The 24,288-nt window shown below is 35.4% G+C and overlaps 1 protein-coding gene across 3 annotated transcripts in view; it reads right to left on the bottom strand.

Annotated features, from left to right (window-relative positions):
• The window catches only part of LOC149803978 (uncharacterized), a 170,245-nt gene that overhangs the window by 79,987 nt on the left and 65,970 nt on the right, over nucleotides 1-24,288 (bottom strand). For all 3 annotated transcript variants that reach the window (XM_089953833.1, XM_089953832.1, XM_089953834.1), the window contains 2 exons: nucleotides 22,323-22,389; nucleotides 18,073-18,381 (listed from right to left, as the gene is read on the bottom strand). In XM_089953833.1, coding sequence (XP_089809959.1) covers nucleotides 18,073-18,372 — 300 coding nt within the window. In that variant the 5' untranslated portion in view covers nucleotides 18,373-18,381; nucleotides 22,323-22,389. The remainder of the gene's footprint in view (nucleotides 1-18,072; nucleotides 18,382-22,322; nucleotides 22,390-24,288) is intronic.

Raw genomic sequence — 24,288 nt, forward strand, 5'->3', positions numbered from 1 at the left:
TTGTTGTTGTTCTAGGGTTTAACGCCATTTTTCAGCACAAGATAGGCTACATACGGCGGCCAGTATACTGGTGGAGGAAGAACCCTGGAAAACCCAGGGAAGAACCACCGACCCATGAGAAGCTACTGGCAGGCTTTCCCACATACCCACGCTAGCCAAGCCTTGGACTCAAACCCCCGCAGACAGAGGTAAGATGGCAGTGATCCGGAATGGTAAGCGCTTTAGACCACTCAGCCACTCAGGGCCCCTGGACAGGTTGCAACATAAATAATATCTGATATGACAGATGAACTAGGCTGTAACAAATCATATCTGAATTGACAGATCAACTAGAATGCACCATAAATATCTGATATGACAGATGGACAAGGTTGCTACATAAATAATTACTGATATGACAGATGAACCAGGCTGTAACAAATCATATCTGATTTGACAGATGGACTAGGTTGCAACATAAGTAATATCTGATATGACAGATCTATTAGGTTGCAACATAAATAATATCTGATATGACAGATGGACAAGGTTGCAATATAAATAATATCTGATATGACAGATGGTGTAATTTGGTTTTCTAACATAGCTTTAACAATTTTTCAGTCATATTGCTACGATATCAGCAGTGTGACATTTTATAGTGATGTCTAGCACTGGGGTATCATGCAGCAGACATGTAGTAACATGTCACACCCAGTCACATTATCCTGACAGCAGGCTGACCAGTCCCAACACTAACCTCTTAGTGCTGAGTGCCAAGCGATGCAGCTGTTAGTACCATTTTTGTAAGTCTTTCGTATGACTCAGCCAGGGGTCAAATCCATGACCTTCTGCATCTGAGTTGGATGCTCTAACCCCTGAGCCACCGGAGTGGTCACAATATGACAGATGGACTAGGTTGCAACGTAAATAATATTGATATGACAGATGGACAAAGTTTCAACATAAATAATATCGAATATGACAGATGGACAAGGTTGCAACATGAATAATATCTGACACAACAGATGAACTAGGCTGTAACAGATCATATCTGATTTGACAGATGGACTAGGTTGCAACATAAATAATATCTGATATGACAGATGAACAAGGTTACATCATAAATACCATCTGATATTACAGATGGACAAGGTTGCAACATAACTAATATCTGATATGACAGATGAAATAGGCTGTAACAAATCATATTTGATCTGACAGATGGACTAGGTTGCAACATAAATAATATCTGATATGACAGATTATTAGGTTGCAACATAAATAATATCTGATATGACAGATGAACAAGGTTGCAACATAAATAATATCTGATATGACAGATGAACAAGGTTACAACATAAATAATATCTGATATGACAAATGGACAAGGTTGCAACATAAATTACAAATTTTATATAATATGACAAATGAACTAGGTTCTAACATAAATGATATCTGATATGACAAATGAACGAAGTTGCAACATAAATAATATCTGATATGACATATGGACAAGGTTCAACATAAATAATATCTGAAACAACAGTTCAACATGGTTGTAACAATTAACATCCAATGTGACAGATGAATTAGAGTTTAACAATGCAGTTTTAAAAAATCTGCATTAAATTGAAGACCTTACAAAAGATTGGAAAGAATTACTGTTTACAATTAAACATTTTACCACATGAATGACCATACTAAGTAAATGCCATTATGTAGAGTTAACATTCAAGCTTCATGACTTCACAAATCCCATTAAGTAGGATGTTTCAATTCTTATAATTACAAATATTTATAAATATAATAATGATTCTCAAGAAATATTTAACTGGTCCATATTCACACAGGAAGGGTGAATGAATACACAGTGGATGGGGAGTAAAAAGCCCCCCACCTTCAGAATGAGAAATTAACAACAACAAACTAAGGAAAAGCTCTAGACCCTCCTTTCCACTCAATGTCATGATATGGGTACATATGGTATATGTTCCTATCATCTATTGCTGAGTGATGATAGTGTCTTAATGGCCAGTTAGCTTATTACCATATCTATCCACAAACGCAACAACTTGGTAAAAGTGAAGTCTTCATCTTAAAAAAAGAAATGAATCATTCATTGAAACAGTGGCTTTTATTTCTCAGTTAAAGAAATAATTACAAGAGGCAGAAAAAAAACATTTATCAAACATACAACAGCTGAGTTTGATGGTGTTATAATCAGATAAAATCTCTTCCCCTATCCTTTCCCAAATTTATAAAGAAAGTGCCACTCAGACCCTTGTCAGTCAAATAGTCAAAGAATCCTAATTATCTGCCACTTGCAGCATGATGAAAGAAATTATATTGTTGATAGGAAATGCATTCTGTTTGGATTTCAGAAAGTGATTTTCCAAAAACAAGTAAAGAGGAATTGTTTCCATCACTGGCAAAATGCCAATTGTCAATTTTTTGTATTCAGAGTCACCACTAATTTATTTCAACAACATAAGCAAATGAAATGCACATGGCCGAATCAAGGTACTGAGAGTACTGATTCATTGTGATTTTTAAAAAAAAAACATGCGGATCTAGGTCAAAGCTCAGAAATTATAAATTTTGAAGAAAGAAAAAAATCAATACAAATAGTATGATAATCTGATTAAGTCATTTGTACATACGTACAGACATGTATACAAAATTTTGTCAGTAAGGTTTCATCTAAAAATTCAACTTCAAGATACTTTTTAAAAATCTGAGTAATGGCCTGAAGATTGCAAATGGTAATTGATGTATTTTTGCCTAAATAAATTAGTTTTATTAAAAAGACTTTTATCCAACTAGATCTGTCAATCATGGAATTTTTCATGGAATCAATCCCGTCAATCAAGGAATTTTCCATGGAATCAATCCTGTCAATCATGAAATTTTTCATAGAATCAATCATATTCCCTTATAGAGATCAAACCACTAATTCATCTTCCACAGACATCAATTTTAAGGTCTGAAAAGTTAAACTATTTTAAGCATTAGCTAGCCCTGTACACAAAAGGTCTTAAACTCAAACCACCCAGAGGGCCGCATGAGAGCATTTTTGATGGCCCAAGGGCCACACCACCTATGTTGTCTCTCATGACACCTTGTGACGCCAATCATTTTGTGGGCCACAGGACACGGCTTGGCGGGCCACATGCAGTCCAGGGCCATGTGTTTGAGATCCATGCTGTACACAATGTATGTACTTGATTAAAGTAAGTGGAAACTTAATGAATGATCAAAATTTCATGCTTAATGGTGTTTTCTAGATACCTGTTAAAGGTATCCATACAACTACCTTAATCATGTTTCACACTAGGAAGGCAAAAGATAATTTTTTGGCATGATAGAAAAATCAAAATCATGTATGTACACAGAATCTATGTAGAATTTTAAACCACTGACACAAATGTCATAAAGTTAGAAAAGAAAAATTCCACACTGAATTACAGTCAACGATCTGGTCTCCAAGTATTTAGTACAGTATCCAATGTGTGCCCATTTTATGACTAGCACCCTTCACAATTATAATTAGTAGTATGGGACACAAACTCTTGTCATGATAAAAAATTTATACCAAATATGATCTGTCATGATACAAATGTATACCAAATATGATCTGTCGTGATACAAACATATACCAAATATGATCTGTCATGATACAAACATACCAAACATGATCTGTCATGATACAAACATACCAAACATGATCTGTTGTGATACAAATGTATACCAAATATGAGCTGTTGTGATACAAATGTATACCAAATATGATCTGTTGTGATACCAAATATGATTTGTCATGATACGAAATATGATCTGTCATGATACAAACATAGACCAAATATGATCTGTTGTGATACAAACATAGATCAAATATGATCTGTCATGATACAAATGTATACCAAATATGATCTGTCATGATACAAATGTATACCAAATATGATCTGGGAGATATTAAAACGAGAAGAGTGTGCTGGGCAGAAGGATGGACAGACTGATGGACACAATTTGTAATAAAAATGGGCTTAAAACTTCAAAATGCTGATAAGATCTCAGGAGTTTTATGCAAACAAAACTCCATCAACTCAGTGGCGTCACTAGGGGGGTGTGGACCGCACCGGGTCACACCATCTCAGAGGGGTGACACCAAAATGAAAAATTGCAAATTTTTCAGAGCACACACTGCTCGGTCTAGTCAGATTTCATAAGTGGATAACCGATCATAGTTAAATACATGACTAGCAGGCACAGCAGTGGCGTCACTAGGGGGATGCGGGGGGTATGGACTGCACCGGGTGACACCATCAGAGGTGGTGAAACCAAAATGACATTACTAAGGATTCTGAATGGTCTGTTATGGAAGGAGGACCATGGGGGTGACACCATGAGCTACCGCACTGGGTGACACCAACCTGAGTGACGCCACTACATCAACTGATGACTTCAATCCACTAACTCCATCAACTGATGACTTCAATCCACAAACTCCATCACAAACTCCATCAACTGATGACTTCAATCCACAAATTCCATCAACGGATGAGTTCAGTCCAGGAACACCATCAAATGATAACTTCAATCCACAAACACCATCAAATTAACATTGTGTGGTAGACATGACAGATGGACACAGGTAAGGTTACATGCCTCATCCTTAGATATAATGGACATGCACACACAAAAAATACCCCCTGCATTGTTCTATTGATACTTACCATACATATTCACTTATAAATCTAGTCCACCTGCTAGCTGCATAAAACCCAGATCTGCTGTTGCATAATGCTCTGGCAGATCTAGGTCTATGCAGTTTCTAAAGAGTAATCATTAAAACAAACAGCATAGACCCTGATCTGCCAGCGCATTATGCAATAGCAGATCTTGGTCTACCATGTTTGCAGTTGAACCCAACTTGTAAGTGATAACATACAGTAACCTTTAAGATGTGCTTGAAATATTTAAGGTTAAGTACCGAATAAAAAAACTTTGAAGAAAATGAAATTTCAAAATACATCCAGGATTTTGTCATTACTCGCAAGTTCAAAATCAGTCACATTTACTTATGTTCTCACTAATAAGTCAAGTCCAACTGCTAAATGCAGAGGCCAAGATCTGCTGTTGCATAATGCACTGGCAGATTTGGGTCATTGCAGCTTATTAGGAGTAATTGGTAAAACAAACATTGACCCTGCTGACCTGCCAGCACCTTTTGCAACAGCATATCTGGGTCAATCTTTGCATCTGGTCTTGACTTGCAAGTGCGTTGATACGACATATAATGCAACATGAAAAGAGTCAATACTACAAAGTTAGATGTAAGAAATGTATGATTTACACATCCTTACAAGTCAATTTCATGCAAAATAATTAAAAATATATTTTAGATTTGCATATGGAGTTTATATTTCAGGATATGACAAACTAAGGTCCTTACAAATGGTGCATATCACAAGAATCTGCCTTTCAAGGATGCATGGAAACATGATAAGACTATCAAAAACATGCAATCACTGTTAAAAAGTTTTTTTAACAGATGCTGAAATAACTGACACTAAGCTATCTGTAAAAGAAACTTTTCTTAATTAACTTGACATATTTTAAATGAACCATTACAAACTTCATGTGCCATGAAAACCTGAACACACCCAAATTCTTTTCATCTAAAACCTCTGATCAACTTTGAATTTAGACTTAAGATTAATTATATGTGCAGAGCCTAAGAACTGTATATTTCCTTTCAGCTTAAGATGGCAGACAGAAAGTACATTGACTTTGATGGTAATTGATGTTTTAATTTGAATTTTAATTCCTGTGATAACAGAAAATGCACATAAAAAAATTTCTTATCTAGAAAGCACATGCTGTAGGTGTCAGTTTCAAAGTTTTCACAGAATTCTCTTGGGAACAGAAGGATCGGGTTCATCTGTCAAAGCCACCAACAGATGGAACAAGTAAAAAAATGTGTACTTTTAATCAAGTGTTTTTTTCCAGTCACAAAAAGTGTAAATATTCTGCTGTGAATGCCACCATTATTTTTGTGGAAAGATAGGATAACTAATTCCAGTTTTGAAAGAAAACAAATTTTGAAATTATTATAAATGATATAATTTGCAGACATTTCTCCCACATGAATGACGTAAAATCTGGATAACACACCCATAATTTACTTAAGGATACATGATTATGTGAGTCATGCCAATTTATCAACAATTGACCCATGTGAACCTGAGATTGCTCACCTGGCTAACATCTGCTTAATACACAAATGCAAGAGCAATACGTCAGTGCAACAGCAGTACATGTTTTTTTCTCTTTAAATTTCTTCCCATGCTATGCTGTTGATTGCATGTTATTAACAACTATTTCATCGTTTCTTTAGTTTTTCATCTTCATCTGACAGTGCATCAACACTGTTTGTCTGAAATGCCCCTATGCCAGGATGCTTTGTGCCAAAGTTCTTCAAATCCTCTTCAGCAGTTTCTTTCAATAAAGTTGCATCAATATTTCTTTCACTTTTAGTGGTCAATTGGAATCATTAGTACAAATTTTAAAGCCCTCTATGCCATGTTGCTTTCTATCAAATGTTTCAAATTCAGTTGTGGTTTTCTGTGAAGTCATTTAAATGTTTTTCTATTTTCTTTTCGTTATCTGCTGGTGAATTAGCATCAATTATAAAAAGAATCTAAAAGGGACTTCAGGTCAGTATGATTTCTGTTATGACTGGTAAAATTCCATGAAGTGGTTTTGGAGAAGTCATTTAAAGATTCTTCTATTTTTAGTAACATCATCCAGAGCTGATGATGGATCTGCATCATTTAAATAAACATGAAATGTCTTCATGCTGGGATAATTTCTGTCTTGAAATGTCTTCATGCTGGGATGATTTCTGTCTTGAAATGTCTTCATGCTGGGATGATTTCTGTCTTGAAATGTCTTCATGCTGGGATGATTTTTGTCTTGAAATGCTGGGATGATTTCTGTCTTGAAATGTCTTCATGCTGGGATGATTTTTGTCTTGAAATGTCTTCATGCTGGGATGATTTCTGTCTTGAAATGTCTTCATGCTGGGATGATTTCTGTCTTGAAATATCTTCATGCTGGAACGATTTTTGTCTTGAAATGTCTTCATCCTGTGATGATTTCTGTCTTGAAATGTCTTCATGCTGGGGTGATTTCTGTCTTGAAATGCCTTCATGCTGGGATGATTTCTGCTAAATTTGGTTAAATTTCATTAAATGGTTTTGGGGAAGTCATTTCACAATTTTTCTTTTGTTAGTAATGGTAGCCATATTTGATGACAGATCAGACATTTATAAAAATTCAAAGAGTCTTTAAAAATAGTCATAATTTGTTTCAAATATGATCAAACTCTATTCAGTAGTTTTCGAGTCAAATGATGATTTTCTATTTTTAGTAATGATGGCCATGTTTGATGGTAGATTAGCATTAGCTGTATACAATTGAAAGCCCTCCTGGCCATTCATGGTGCTTTCTGTCAAAAGTGGTAAAATTCTACTGAGCAATTTTCTAGAAGTAATTATTAAACGTTTTTTTATGCTTAGTAACAAAGGCCATATTACATGGCAGATTTGCAAAATTGTTTCCAGCTTAAAAGGTCTTCCTGCCAGGATGCTTTCTGTCAAGTTTGGTTAATTTTTGACAATGAAGTTTTGGAGAAGAGGTCATTTAATAGTTTTACAATTTATAGCAATAGTGGCTTCTATTTTTAGTAACAGCTGACATATTTAAAAGTTGGATTGGCATCATTTGTAAATATTTGGAAACCTCTTCCCACCAGGATACTTTCTGAATTTTTTTTATCAAATTCAGTTGAGTGGTTTTTACTATTTGTTTTATAAACAGTGGCAAAATTTGATGGCAGAAAGCAACAAAAATAAACAATTTAAAAAACCTTCATACCAAGATGGGTTCTATTCCAAATTTGGTGAAAATTGGTCCAGTACTTTCTGAGATATTTCAAATAGCATTGTTGATGGCCACAAGACACATAATGGATGCAGGGCCATACCATGTGACTTTATAGTCATGTGACCTAAAAATCACGCCTAAAATCATCCAGTATGCAAAAATTATATCTGCAAACCTTTTATTTTTTAAATTGCCCCAGCACTTATAAACTGTTTCCACATTTTTAAACCTTACCCCTGTATTTAGAAACTGTCCTCTTTTTATCAAATGTAATAAGAGTGGGTGAATTTACCCAAAATTTTAATTTAATTTACCCAAGATCACTCAAATGGCAGACATCTACCTAACAATGAATGCAAAAGCAAAATCTATTGGTCATTAGGATGCTTTGGGTTGAAATTTCTTCAGATGATGTGTTGATTGCATTTTTTATATCAATAACTGCAGCAATGTTACAGCGACATGAGCTAAAAACGTTGTCTCAGTCCGACATCATTTTTGACGAGGCATAGAATTTTCCTAATTAACATCCCATCCTCCACAATTTAAAACATTTCCCAGTAACAGTTAAAGCTAAGACTCTTCACACTTACATGTTATGATAGTAAGGAGAAATCAATTTTAAGAGTTAAAACATGATTCTAAGAATTTCTTGATAATACAAGACAACATATTCAATTGAAAAAAATGACATTTAAACACATCTTCAGACTTAGCTTGTTTTAGCAATAAAAATGTCAAAATGTCTGCCTGCCAAGATAAAAGTCAAACAAGAGTGGTTTACCCTTGGATTGAAGGACTGGTGCCAAATCTCATAATTTGTCAGTTCCTACTGGTGCAGAAGTGCACTCTCTTCCAAGTATGTAGCGGTAGGGAGGGCTTGCCTGTAAGAATGGGTCAGTATTATCAAAAAGAGTTTGAGACCACTCTGGTAGCAGATTGATGGGTACAGGGTATCACAACATATCTACTAAAGAACAGGGGGAAAATACAGAATTTCTCATGATCAACTTATTTACATGGTGATGCAGCACTTGTATTGATGGTGCATAGCAATAAATGAAAATTGTTGGAACATGTAACTTTTGTGATGCTGGTGATTGATGTTTGTATACCACATGGAATCTCTAATGATGATGAGCTTTATATTTTAATCCACAATTCAAATTTAATGTAGGGTGACCCCGCTATAGCACACTCCATTATAACATGAATTTGGATATAACACGGTTGTGATACTGGTGATTGATGTTTGTATACTACATGGAATCTCTAATGATGATGAGCTTTACATTTTAATCCACAATTTGAATTTAATGTAGGGTGACCCTGCTATAGCACACTCCATTATAACATGAATTTGGATATAACACGGTTGTGATACTGGTGATTGATGTTTGGATACTACATGGAATCTCTAATGATGATGAGCTTTACATTTTAATCCACAATTTGAATTTAATGTAGGGTGACCCTGCTATAGCACACTCCATTATAACATGAATTTGGATATAACACGGTTGTGATACTGGTGATTGATGTTTGGATACTACATGGAATCTCTAATGATGATGAGCTTTACATTTTAATCCACAATTTGAATTTAATGTAGGGTGACTCTGCTATAGCACACTCCATTATAACATGAATTTGGATATAACACGGTTGTGATACTGGTGATTGATGTTTGTATACTACATGGAATCTCTAATGATGATGAGCTTTACATTTTAATCCACAATTGGAATTTAATGTAGGGTGACCCTGCTATAGCACACTCCATTATAACATGAATTTGGATATAACACGGTTGTGATACTGGTGATTGATGTTTGTATACTACATGGAGTCTCTAATGATGATGAGCTTTACATTTTAATCCACAATTCGAATTTAATGTAGGGTGACCCCGCTATAGCACACTCCATTATAACATGAATTTGGATATAACACGGTTGTGATACTGGTGATTGATGTTTGTATACTACATGGAATCTCTAATGATGATGAGCTTTACATTTTAATCCACAATTCGAATTTAATGTAGGGTGACCCCGCTATAGCACACTCCATTATAACATGAATTTGGATATAACACGGTTGTGGTGTGGGTCCCAAAATTTTATATACATGTATTTTTCTCGTACACGAAAAGAAAAAAAATTTCTTTCTTAAAAGTACGAAAACAACGTAAAATGTTTATTATCATTTTGGGAAAGAGATCATGCATGAATATTACAAGATGATCATGGTGTAGCTCCTGAAATTTTATATGTATTTTTCTTGTTCACGAAAAGAAGAAAAAATTCTTGTTAAAAGTACAAAAAATAATGTGTAAAAAGTTTATTCTGGGATCGTGTAGAACTTTGCCAATGTCACAGTCTGCGATTTTTTCCCCTTATTGGCGGCAAAATATACCATCTGGGGATTTGTTTTATTGGTGACATTGTTGGCTGTTTAAACTTGTATATACAACTATTGTTTTGGAGTGGAGAAATTCATATTTGGATTTGGATTTTGTTTTAATGTAGCTTTAATAATTTTTCAGTCATATTGCTATGATGTCTGCTGAGTGACAGTTTATAGTGATGTTTAGCACTGGGTCATCATGTCGCAGACATGTAGCATGATGTCCCACCCAGTCACATTATCCTGACACCAGGCCAACCAGTCCTAACACTAACCTCTTAATGCTGAGTGCCAACCGAGGCAGCTGTTAGTATCCTTTTTATAAGTCTTTGGTATGACTCGGCCAGGGATCGAAACCACAACCTCCCGCATCCACAATGGCCCCATGAAAGGAAGCCGCAAAATTGGTATAAAATGCACTGAAATTGATCTATTGTTACATAAACCAATTCATTGCCAATATTGACAAACCATCTTAACAGTGCATTGTTATGTCATAATCCACTTATTCTGACATCTAACATGAGTACTGTATGTTATGAGGTATCCGTTTTTGCTTGTTGTTGACATTTCTGGTAACAGAGATCAACTGGACGAGGCATTATCTTGTAATCTATCTTTCGTTGACGGCTCACTAGTAATTAATATATTTACATAGACTGACATTTGTATATGGATGGTAAGTAAAATTCCTCTTCTTTTCACTCAGAATTAAATCCTTCAGAACACTCACATTTTATGTAGTAATTGTCTGTTGAGCCTTTTTTAAATTTCTGATGCATGCATGGAAGGAAGCATCACTTCGCTATCACAAATATAAAAAAAGTAAAGAAAATAATAAAAATAAAAATAAAACAAACATCTTACTTGTTGCTTTATTCAATAAGTACGGAAGAACAGTAACTACAATTGACCTAATGACAGACAATTCATTTTTTTAGGATGTACCCAGATAAAATAGTTTGCTGAAATTTCAAAGAAAACAGATTATCTTTGAAGCACTGATTGTTATGAAAATGTACTCAGCAAATGGAGAAAAAAATCACTCTTAATCATGCAATTCAATTATTTGATGTTGCCACCACAGTAAGAAATGGTTGGTTCTCCAAGACTGTCCTTGAGCAGTGACTTCAATAATGCATTGCACCCTTCATCAAAGAAAGCTGACTACAATCTAAAAACAAAGAACTTTCTTCAAAGGAAGCCAGTACCAAATTTAAATAAAAGCAATGGAATCTGATGGATTTTTGCATTTTCCAACATGACTGGAACACATTTACTGTGCCGTGAAAGTTTCCTTTTTCCAGGGAAAAAGTTTATGCTTAAGAACCATACCAAAGGCAGCTTAGTGCAAACTTTTACCGACTTGGGATGTACTGAAAAGTAAACATGCTTTATCATTTGTTACATGATTGTGCTATGTTTTTCCACTGAATTCAGACCTATATTGCCTGTGAAAAAATTATTGAATATTTTTAATGTGTGTGTGTGTCACGGAATGGTGTAAATGTTATTCATTAAATACATGTACTCGGGTTTTCATTTTTTCACTGTACAACGATACCCAAGGGTGATTATGTATATGGTCTATTGTATTTCGAAATCGTGAGTACGATTCGTCCTATGCCACACATGCAAGGTGCTTTCGATACGGCAAAACGAAAAGTCTAAACGTATAAATACTTTACTGCATGTAAAGGGTCTTTACAATACTAATGGTTTTGTCAGCAAGTGGCCTGCTTAAAGGATTCGCACAACTCCAGCTGTAAGGGTAGGAAATTTTTTGGTCTTAAGTGATAACTAGTGTATTACCATATTTACCTTTGCATGTTTGTTATATAGTTTTCTTTATACAGCATAATGCGTGCATTTTTTTTATTCTTGTTGCAACATAGTACAGGATTTATATTGGTAATGTAAAGTTACAATTTTTTTAAAGAATTGTTTACTATAGTCTTATCGAGCAGGGTTAGGTTTACTATTGAACCTGCCATTTTGTAATTGCCATAATAATATAATCTTTATAACTTACCATGTATGACGTCCTTACGTTATTATGTCTGTATCAAGTTTAGTACACTGTATCGGGTATATTTTCAGCTGTCTGAGGGTAGGAATATCCGGGGTGTCCGGTGTTGTCTGAGGGTAGGAATATCTGGGGTGTCCGGTGTTGTCTGAGTGTAGAAACGTCCGTTTGTCCGGAGCGTTTAAGGTGCCGAAGTGTCTAATGTTTAGTGTCGGGAGTGTCTAATGTCAAGAGTGACTAAGGTGACCCAGCCATAGAGCTGTCAAAGGACCAGGGTGTCTGGAGGGTCTAATATTTGGAGTGTCCGGAGGGTCTAATGTTCCGAGTGATCATAGTATTCCGAGGGTCCGGAGTTTGTAGCAGTTGTGAAATTGATTCGTAGGAGCTGTGGAGCGGATATGGTGCACGGGTAACGGAGTGTATCTCCATACATGTATTTTATTAGCTGTATGCTAATTTTGGGTTAGTAAGACCCAGTGTATCATTCAGGACTGGAAAGATAGATTTTATATCCATTCTTGTGTTTAGCAACATAATTTCGCTACCTGAGCGAATACATTTTTACTATGAGTAAAAAGCTTACATCGTTTACTATTTGAGTGAACTATATTCATCTTTCCATTATTGAAGCATTTGTGAATCATTTATCCTGTGGTTTTTTTGTGTTACTGAACTAATTTATTCGTATTTTTATTTCCATCTTTGAATCTGTGCGTTTTATGTTAAATAAATCCAATATTTGGATTATAAATATGCACACATCTTCATAATCTACTGCTCATATAAATCACCACATTAAACCATATATATATCTGTGTCGTCAAAACGTGTTCTGTTGTCAATCCGAAATATCCCACCAGGTTATCTTGTTACAGTGTGCATATCTTAGATGGAATTAGTTGTATTGTGGATTCAATGAATGTGATGAGATTTGCAATTGAGTACACATCATTGATACTCATGCTATACATAAGACATATATATAAACAATAAACATGTATATGTACCAATTCGTGGTTCTCTAAATAAAGTAAACTATTATATACGTCTTCTTTGTTTTCACTACAGGTGTTTTCTAACTTAATATGCATCGATTTAAGATGATAACTGTGCCAATGAAGCACGTACTTTACCGCACGCATTTATTACCTACCCCCCACAATTTTTTGGGGGGCACATGCTTCATTTTCTTTAGCTAACTGACCTGGTTGCTTATAACATGGTTCGGTCTATAACAAGGTCAGGTTTTATGGCTCCCATCTACGGTGTTATAGTGGGGCCACACTGCACTCTGAAATATTTTCATGGTTTGGAAAAAATAAACATTTTTTTCATACCTGAAATCATGGATTGGGAAACATTTCCTTATGTTTGTTGGGTTTTAAAGTTCATGGTTCATAACAACCACTATATCACCCCCCCCCCCCCAATTAATGCCCCCTTTACAATAATTCTTGGAGGATAAATTAGTATCCCATACAAAATAGTGAATTCATGAAGGATACATTCATACCCACATATAAAATATTGAATTCATGAAGGATACATTACTACCTGATATAAAACAATGAATTCATGAAGGATATACTAGTACCCAATATACAATAGTGAATTCATGAAGTATACATTAGTATCCAATATACAATAGTGAATTCATGAAAGATAAATTAGTACCCAATATAAAACAGTGAAGTCATGAAGGAAAAATTAGCACCACATATATGAAGTAAAGTCATGAAGGATAAATTAGTACCCAATATAAAAAAATCTGAATTTATGAAGGATAAATTAATACCCCATAAATAAAACGGTGAATTTATCAAGGATACATTAGTATACCATATAAAACAGTGAATTTTTATGAAGGATAAATCAGTACCCCAAAAAAAATAGTTAAATCATGAAAGATCAATTAGTATGAGATATAAAATAGTGAATTCATGAAGGATACAGTGGCTAGATTGGATTGGTAGTAATATATGTATAGTCATGGAGTTCATGGTGGTCGCAATGGTGATGATGGTAATATTATTTATAGCAAGAGTGATTAAGGTCATGGAAAAGACAGTGAAAATCGTTGATGGTCATGGAATAGAACTGCTAGTGATGAATTTTGCTCAGATGCTGGAAGTTGTAATAATCTCATTTTTAATGATGCTGGTGGTGAAAATAACAGTTGTAATAATCTCATTTTTAATGATGCTGGTGGTGAAAATAACAGTTGTAATAATCTCATTTTTAATGATGCTGGTGGTGAAAATAACAGTTGTAATAATCTCATTTTTAATGATGCTGGTGGTGAAAATAACAGTTGTATTAATCTCATTTTTAATGATGCTGGTGGTGAAAATAACAGTTGTATTAATCTCATTTTTAATGATGCTGGTGGTGAAAATAACAGTTGTAATAATCTCATTTTTAATGATGCTGGTGGTGAAAATAACAGTTGTATTAATCTCATTTTTAATGATGCTGGTGGTGAAAATAACAGTTGTAATAATCTCATTTTTAATGATGCTGGTGGTGAAAATAACAATTGTAATAATCTCATTTTTAATGACGCTGGTGGTGAAAAGAACAGTTGTAATAATCTCATTTTTAATGATGCTGGTGGTGAAAAGAACAGTTGTAATAATCTCATTTTTAATGATGCTGGTGGTGAAAATAACAGTTGTAATAATCTCATTTTTAATGATGCTGGTGGTGAAAATAACAGTTGTAATAATCTCATTTTTAATGATGCTGGTGGTGAAAATAACATTTGTAATAATCTCATTTATAATGATGCTGGTGGTGAAAATAACAGTTGCGGAACTGAACTGAGTGATGGCGATGTATGTTTCAACAGTGTCTATTAATAGTAGCTGTAATAAAGATAATGGTGGTGGTGGTGGCAAAGGACATACAAATCTTGGATTTGGTGGTGCTAGAGAGATAGGAGGAAATTAATATTGGAAATAATGATGGTGTTCAAATATATTAGAACTGTAGTTTTAATGATAGAGTGTAGTGGTGGTAAAGAATGGAATGTAGTTAGTCTAAATGGGAGTAGAGTGTAATGGTAATAGTGAATGGAGTGTAGTGATGCTTGTGAATGGATTGTAGTGGTGTTTATGACTGAGTAGTGGTGATAGTGAATGGAGTGTAGTGGTGATAGTGAGTGGAGCCAGTGATTGTGACTAGATTAGTTGTGATAGTGAATGCAATGTGCTGATGATAGTGAATGGAATGTGGTGATGGCAGTGAAAGGAGTGTGGTGATAGTGAATGGAATGTGGTGATGATAGTGAGTGGAGTGTTGTGGCAACAGTGAATGGTATATAGTGGTGAAAGTGAGTTGAGTGTAGTTAGTAACTGTAACTAGAGTGCAGTGATGATACTAAATGGAATATAGTGATGATTGCGAATGGACTGTAGTGGTGATTATGACTGGAGTTTAGTAGTGATAGTGAATGGAATGTGGTGATGATAGCGAATGGAGTGTAGTGGTCATAGTTAGTGTAGTGTAGTAGTGGTGATAGTGAATGGAATGTAGTGATGATAGCAAATGGATTATAGTGGTCATAGTGAGTGGAGTGTGGTTGTGAAAGTAAATGGAATTTGTTGATGATAGTGAATGGAGTGTTGTGATGATAGTGAATGAATTATAGTGGTGATTATGAGTGGAGTGTTGTAGTGATAGTGAATGAAGTGTAGTGGTGACAGTGAAAGGAGTGTAGTAGTGATATTTATTTATCATGTTTGTATTTGTGGTTCTAGTTTTTATAATATATAAAATGCCATAAGGCTCAAACAAGAGAACCAAGAATGGCACATTATACATTTCCCCCTGTTTAATGTTCCTCTGTGTAGGAATAAGTAGTGTGTCTGACTTTGGTGATTATTCATCAATAACTTTGACCTTGTCGGGACCTTGAACTAATATTATTGTGCATAAAACCAGTATTTTTCTATTAGAATTACAATGATCATCAACACTGACCTCCAAAAATCTAAGGGATGCTTTATTACAACAAGCACAAGCCTACCTCAAAATTTGCTTGAAGGCACTTTAAAAATAAAATTTATTTTATGTCATCCCATGAGTTATGTTCAAAATGCACAATAGATACCGATAACATTACAGTCATGAAATTTAATCTTCCCCTTTGTCACTTGCTGGGTCTAGTGTAACTGGTCAGCTGTCTTGCAGGCGTACCCTGCTTAGATTCCACAATATGCTTGTGGGTTTTTATTCTTGCCTTGAATTAGGAACGTGAACTATGTTAAAACTGATACTTTCCTTGCATACACAACAGAACATAAATAGCAAACTCCCGACATTATCAAGTGGAATACTGTAAGAAATCAGATACTTCAATCTGTTACACATATTACTTGCCAATATGTTTGATCATTAAATAAGAAGAAAATTTTCTTGTTCCGAGTGAATAACATAAATTTCACCCATTCACTTAATCCAAGCATGTATCCTCTAGTTATTAAATGCAACACCTTTCAAAATTCATAAGTCTCTATGTGACAATTCTGATGACTCCTGCTAGGACTGATTCACAGCAGCAACATGTGGAGTTATTCAAAGGAACATGGCACCAACATATGAAAACAGTCAACTTGCTGGAACTCATCTTCCTGCAGACCTAATTTCATGGGCAGCTGTACTTCAGATACCATAGCATCAACTTTGGAGTTGTTGATGACAAGTCAGTAGATAAAATCCCAATTCTTATTCTGTGATTCAAAGTGGTCATCCATGATGGCATCAGATTCTGAAACCCAGCTTCTATATGAGGTATATTTGATCTGGATCAACTGGACAGCATTGTCTTGGTCAATACTGGACAGCACAATCTTGGTCAATACTGGACAGCATAGTCCTGGTCAATATTGGACAGCTTAGTCCTGGTCAATACTGTACAGCATAGTTTTGGTCAATACTGGACAGCACAGTCCTAGTTAATATTGGACAGCATAGTTTTGGCCAATACTGGACAGCACTGTCCTGGTCAGTACTGGACAGCATTGTTCTGGTCATTACTGAACACCATAGTCCTGGTCAATACTGGACAGCATAGTCTTGGTCAATAATCTGAAGTCATGCAAGGCTTAATCTAATAACATTTAATAAATTTGATATATGATATAAATACTTTATTTTGTGTTTTTGATTCCATTTTTATTACATAGAAAAACCCTTTATGTCTACCAGCATTTAGCATAGAGTTATTGACTACATTCTGTCTTCGTATATAGTGATATTTAGGACCAGTTGGTTATGGAGACTGTGAACCTGCAGGGCTTTTTAGAGAGTTTCACATGCTGCCCCAAGTGTTTTGGGTTGGTGGACCTGTGGACCTGCAGGGCTTTTTAGAGAGTTTCACATGCTGCCCCAAGTGTTTTGGGTTGGTGGACCTGTGGACCTGCAGGGCTTTTTAGAGAGTTTCACATGCTGCCCCAAGTGTTTTGGGTTGGTGGACCTGTGGACCTGCAGGGCTTTTTAGAGAGTTTCACATTCTGCCCCAAGTGCAAGCTATCCAGAAAAGTTGGTGCAGTATGTGCTGTAGAACCAAAGTTAACATGTGGAATAGGTAAAAGTACTGATGGACAGGCAGAAAGGGTCACATCATAACAAGCTGTGCCAAAATAGCAGCCATATAAATAAATAGTAGCAATGGATAAATAATAAATAGTAACTATGGTATACATTACCTCCAGTAATTTATTCAAGACATTGGAATCACTTGAACCCGTCAGTTGATGCATATGTAGAGATCTCCGCCACACTGATCCAGCATTATCTGACTGGTCTTCATCCTTTTCTTTTAAACTTGCTTCCCCAAACTGTAACTTCAGCCCTCTGGTCTTGCTCATGTCCTCCATTGCCAGTTGAAGGGTTTGGGTCCCAATATGGTAGGTTAGCATTAATGAAACCATGGCAACCATCAGGATAAAAAGGTAACAATTTTTTAGGTAGCATGACACGCACGTCTGAATTGAGGAGAGAGGCATGATTTTTATCTGCAAAAATAAAAATAAAAAGGTGGAAATTATGTCAAGATACTGCATATCACACTGCTCAAGTATATTATTTTAAACAACATTTAAAACTGTATAAAGAGGACAAATGTCCTTTATAAGCAGGTATCTTGATATAGACTGAAAATGACAAAAAAGGAAGCTGTAAATGCTTATAAGCAACTGTCCTTAATATAAATATAAAGGTATCTGCTAGGACAGGTTTCAGTGTATTTTGCTTTGAACTTTAAATAAAGTTAAGAAATTTTTTCATTTACACAATGTCCTGGTTGTAATTAATTCCTCAATCACTGAGTCATAATTACTTACTCAGTTACCTAGTCCTAACTGACTCACCTTTGATACAAAATGAGTTGAACTGCATAAGATGGTTCCATATACCAATTCTGATAACTGTAGGGGAGTCGGTGGGGGGGGGGAAGAGGGTACAACACTCTGGAAATACAAAACTAACTTAGGCATGAAGAAAGGTCACAGTGACCTATTTTTCATATAGTCAATTTACTCATCCTGATGTACCAACATGACTTTGATGACTATAAGTGAAATAAAATCCAAGACATGGAGGGTGTTCCAACCATGTAATGAATTAATGAACACCAAGAACTGACTGAAAACAACCAAAACCTAAAACAAATATTAGGGCATAATGTTACATCCCCTTGTAAATATGTTGATCCATTCAGATCAAACAAATAAAGAAGGAAGGGGAGCAGGAATATTTTGAATATATCAATTACATAACTCCAGTGTTTTCATAGACAAATATATTGTATTGCTGTGCAAGTCACTTGTAATGAACTGTCTGGCAAAAAAAGATTGGCAATTGGGCCTGGCATAAATGGGATCTGGTTTTCACTAAGGAAGTTAATTGGCCTGTGTGTTGTATTAAAACCTTTATTGTTTGACAGGCTTGTTTAATAAATAAGGTATTTTTTTCCTGATGAGATTTCTAAACCACTGGAGGGTTTTGGTATAAACATACAAGCTTTTATTGTTTTTCAACTAAATGCATGTGGTATTCAAAACAATCTCGAGATATAAAGAATTTAACCAAGAAACATGTTGGTATTATATTGAAATTTTGAAAAATTTGTTTTAATTTATAATCTACTTACTTATATTTATATTAGCATATATTTAAGAAATTTGTATAAAATATAAATATTACTCTGAAAACCTTATAAAATTTGCAAGATTTATCATGTTTGTATATTTATAAATATCCTTTATTATCATCCATCATGCATTACTGGACTACACAGTAGGGAAAACAAATACTATTCCTTTACATCATGCATTACTGGACGACACGGTCACGAAAAAAGTACACTGTTCCCATACATCATGCATTACTGGACTACACGGTCAAGAAAAAAGTACACTGTTCCCATACATCATGCATTACTGGATGACACAATAAAGAAAAAATGTGTACACTTTTCCTATACATCATGCATTACTAGACCGCACAGCACATAATATATCATGCATTACTGAATTACACAGTAGAGTAAACAAAAGTATGTTGCTCCCATTCAATGCATTACTGGACAACACAGTAGAGAAAAAAATTACATTTTTCCCATGCATTACTGGACTACACAGTAGGGAAAAAATACACTATTCCCTTACATCATGCATTACTGGACTACATAGTGAAGAAAAAAGTACACTGTTCCCATACATCATGCATTACTGAACTACACAGTAGGGAAAAAACTACACTATTCCCTTACACCATGTATTACTGGACTACACAGTCAAGAAAAAAGTACACTGTTCCTATGCATCAAGCATTACTGGACGATACAGTCACGAATAAAGTACACTGTTCCCATACATCATGCATTACTGGACTACACCATCAAGAAAAAAGTATACTGTTCCCACACATCATGCATTACTGGACTAGACTGTAGAGAAAACACTACACTATTCCCTTACACCATGTATTACTGGATGATACAGTCAAGAAAAAAGTACACTGTTCCCATGCATCAAGCATTACTGGATGATAGAGTCAAGAAAAAAGTACACAGTTCCCGTACATCATGCATTACTGGATGACACAATAAAGAAAAAATGTGTACACTTTTCCTATACATCATGCATTACTAGACTGCACAGCACATAATATATCGTGCATTACTGAATTACACAGTGGAGTAAAAAAAAGTATGTTGTTCCCATTCAATGCATTACTGGACAACACAGTAGAGAAAAAAAATTACATTTTTCCCATGCATTACTGGACTACATAGTAGGGAAAAAAATACACTATTCCCTTACATTATGCATTACTGGACTACACAGTCAAGAAAAAAGTACACTGTTCCTATGCATCAAGCATTACTGGACGATACAGTCAAGAAAAAAGTACACTGTTCCCATACATCATGCATTACTGGACTACACTGCAGAGAAAAAACTACACTATTCCCTTACACCATATATTACTGGATGATACAGTCAAGAATAAAGTGGGGCCCTGAGTGGCCAAGTGGTCTAAAGCGCTCTCCGTTACGGATCACTACCATCTCACCTCTGTCTGCGTGGGTTCGAGTCTAGGATTCAGCCAATGTGGGTATGTGAGAAAGCTTGCCAGTAGCTTCTCATGGGTCGGTGGTTCTTTCCGGGGTTTTCCCCGGGTTCTTCCTCCACCATTAATACTGGCCGCCATGAATAGCCTACCGTGTGCTGAAAAATGGCGTTAAACCCCACAACAACAACAACAAGAATAAAGTACACTGTTCACATACATCATGCATTACTGGACTACACCGTCAAGAAAAAAGTACACTGTTCCCACACATCATGCATTACTGGACTACACTGTAGAGAAAAACACTACACTATTCCCTTACACCTTGTATTACTGGATGATAGAGTCAAGAAAAAAGTATGCTGTTCCCATGCATCAAGCATTACTGGATGATAGAGTCAAGAAAAAAGTACACTGTTCCCATACATCATGCATTACTGGACGACACAATAAAGAAAAAATGTGTACACTTTTCCTATACATTATGCATTACTAGACTGCACAGCACATAATATATCATGCATTACTGAATTACACAGTAGAGTAAAAAAGTATGTTGCTCCCATTCAATGCATTACTGGACTACACAGTAGAGAAAAAAATTACATTTTTTCCCATGCTTTGCTAGACTACACAGTAGACAAAAAAATTACACTTTTCCCATACATCATGCATTACTGGACTACACAGCAGACAAATAAATTACACTTTTCCCATACATCATACATTACTGGACTACACAGCAGACAAAAAATTACACTTTTCCCATACATCATGCATTTACTGGACTACACAGCAGACAAATAAATTACACTTTTTCCATACATCATGCATTACTGGACTACACAGCAGACAAATAAATTACACTTTTTCCATACATCATGCATTACTGGACTACACAGCAGACAAATAAATTACACTTTTTCCATACATCATGCATTACTTGACCACAAAGAAGAGAAAAAAAGTTAATTATTCCGATACATCTAGATACAGTAATAGCTGTTTTGCTACATTTTCATTCAAAATAATTATACTGTTTTGAATGAATGAGAAAGTAAAATTAAACTTACCTTAGCAGACACTTTCAAATAAAGGGCATCTGGTTTTAAAGAACACCGATTATGAACCCCTTTTCTTCATTTCCTTCACATTTTGATCACACATAGTAAGAATACATGTTCATAAGGGCAATGATAGGGAAAAAAATGCAGCCCAGCACCCCCCCACCCCCCGCAAGTTAAAAAAAATTGTGGGCTACTAATATGTTTTGTTAATTGCCCAGAAATGCATATAGAACAAGACAGAAAAAAAACTGTTGCTAAAATTTATGAAAAGGGGACATCCCTTGAGTGCCCTTTGAAGACAGGTTACTTACCTTTTGTGTGATGATCTTCCTAATCCAAGGGATTTATCTGGATGTATCTTTTGTCCATATCTTGATTCTGAAATGGAAAAGAAGAATAAGAGCACAGAAAACTGACTCCCCCACATGAGGTCAAAGGTCATGCAACCAACTGTTTTTTACACAGTAGCTGTAAGCCAGAGTGAATCACATCCTGACAAAAACTTCACACTGAAAAATTGCAGAATGAATGCAAACAGGTAGAGCCTATCTTCTTAAATCAACACTCTAAAATAGTGAGTAGTACCATATACTTCCATAGTGTGTATCTATCTGTACTGTTTTGTTGCTGTGCTACTGGTACAAAATGTAACTGAGGGACTTTCAAAATGAAACAAGAGCTTTAACTTTATCACTTATTCTTTCATCAGCATTTTGATGAAATGAATAACAATTAAACTTTTGTCTTTAAAATTAAGTAAATTTCAGAGTTTTGAAACCCTCTGAAATTCACTTAAATCAAGGATGTTTCTTACAAAAACTTTCAATGTCTTTTATGCTAGCATCAGGTCATCTGTATTGATTTTGGCATAAGGTCATTCATTTTTATTTTGGCATAAGGTCATTTGTATTTATTTTGGCATCAGGTGATTCATATTTATTTTGGCATCAGGTGATTCATATTTATTTTGGCATAATGTCATTTGTATTTATTTTGGCATAAAGTCATTCATATTTAATTAGGCATCAGGTCATTCATATTTATTTTGGCATACGGTCATTCACTTTTATTTTGGCATAAGGTCATCTGTATTGATTTTGGCATAGGGTCATTCATTTTTATTTTGGCATAAGGTCATTAATTTTTATTTTGGCATAATGTCATTTGTATTTATTTTGGCATAAAACACTGGACAACAAATTTTTACAAAAGTCATGTTACTGAAATAAAATTAGTCAATTCTTATCAATTTTTATGTGCTGAACACGAATATGACAGTCAAATTGCAAAATTGGCTCTAGTTTTTTTGTAATCTGCAAGAAATTAATGTTTACATAACGAAATGCATTCCAATAGTAAAAGGTCAACTGTAATAGCCTACCTATAAAAAATCAAGTCATTGACTACATCTTAGATTTCTTCGCCTGTCTCTTGTACAGCTGTTCGGGAGCATCTCTGAGGAGTGTCCAGCAGTAGTCAGCCAGCATTGTAGTGGACCATTTTCCCTGGTATCTTTGTTCCATTGTTGCGATATCTTGATGAAAACGTTCGCCGTGTTCATCACTAACAATACCACAGTTGCTAGGAAAGAAATCCAAATGGGAATGAAGGAAGTGAATCTTTAGAGACATATTGCAGCCAAGTTTCTTATACTTCATCAACATGTCTTCTACTAGTTCCTTATAGTTTTCTGCCCTAACATTTCCGAGGAAGTTTGTAGAAACTAGGCGAAAAGCATTCCATGCTTGTTTCGCGTCACCTTCCAGCAAGTTGTTGAACCGGTCATCTTTGAAAAGCTCTCGAATCTGAGGACCCACAAAAACTCCCTCTTTAATCTTTGCTTCGCTGAGTCGAGGGAATTTTTCATGCAGTTATCGGAATGCTGGCAAAGTCCGGTCAATGGCTTTCACGAAGTTCTTCATCAAACCTAGTTTGATGTGAAGGGGTGGTAGCAAGATTTTCTGAGCCTCAACCAGAGCTGGGTGTTGGATATTCTTCTCTCCAATGGCTACATTCTGCCTGTGAGTCCATTCCTTCCTCATGTAGTGCATTTCCCTTGCTCGGCTATCCCACTCGCATAAGAAACACATGTATTTTGTATATCCTTGCTGCAGTCCCATTAAAAGGGCAACTACCTTCAAATCACCACAGAGGTGCCAGCTGTACTTGTTATACTCAATGGAATTCAGTAGCTGCCTTAAGTTATCGTATGTCTCTTTCATGTGGACAGCATACGCTACTGGAATAGATGGAAGAATGTTTCCATTGTGCAAAAGC

Source organism: Sinohyriopsis cumingii, chromosome 3 (genome assembly GCF_028554795.1).
Source record: "Sinohyriopsis cumingii isolate HCF-2022 chromosome 3, ASM2855479v2, whole genome shotgun sequence".
NCBI lineage: Eukaryota > Metazoa > Mollusca > Bivalvia > Unionida > Unionidae > Sinohyriopsis > Sinohyriopsis cumingii.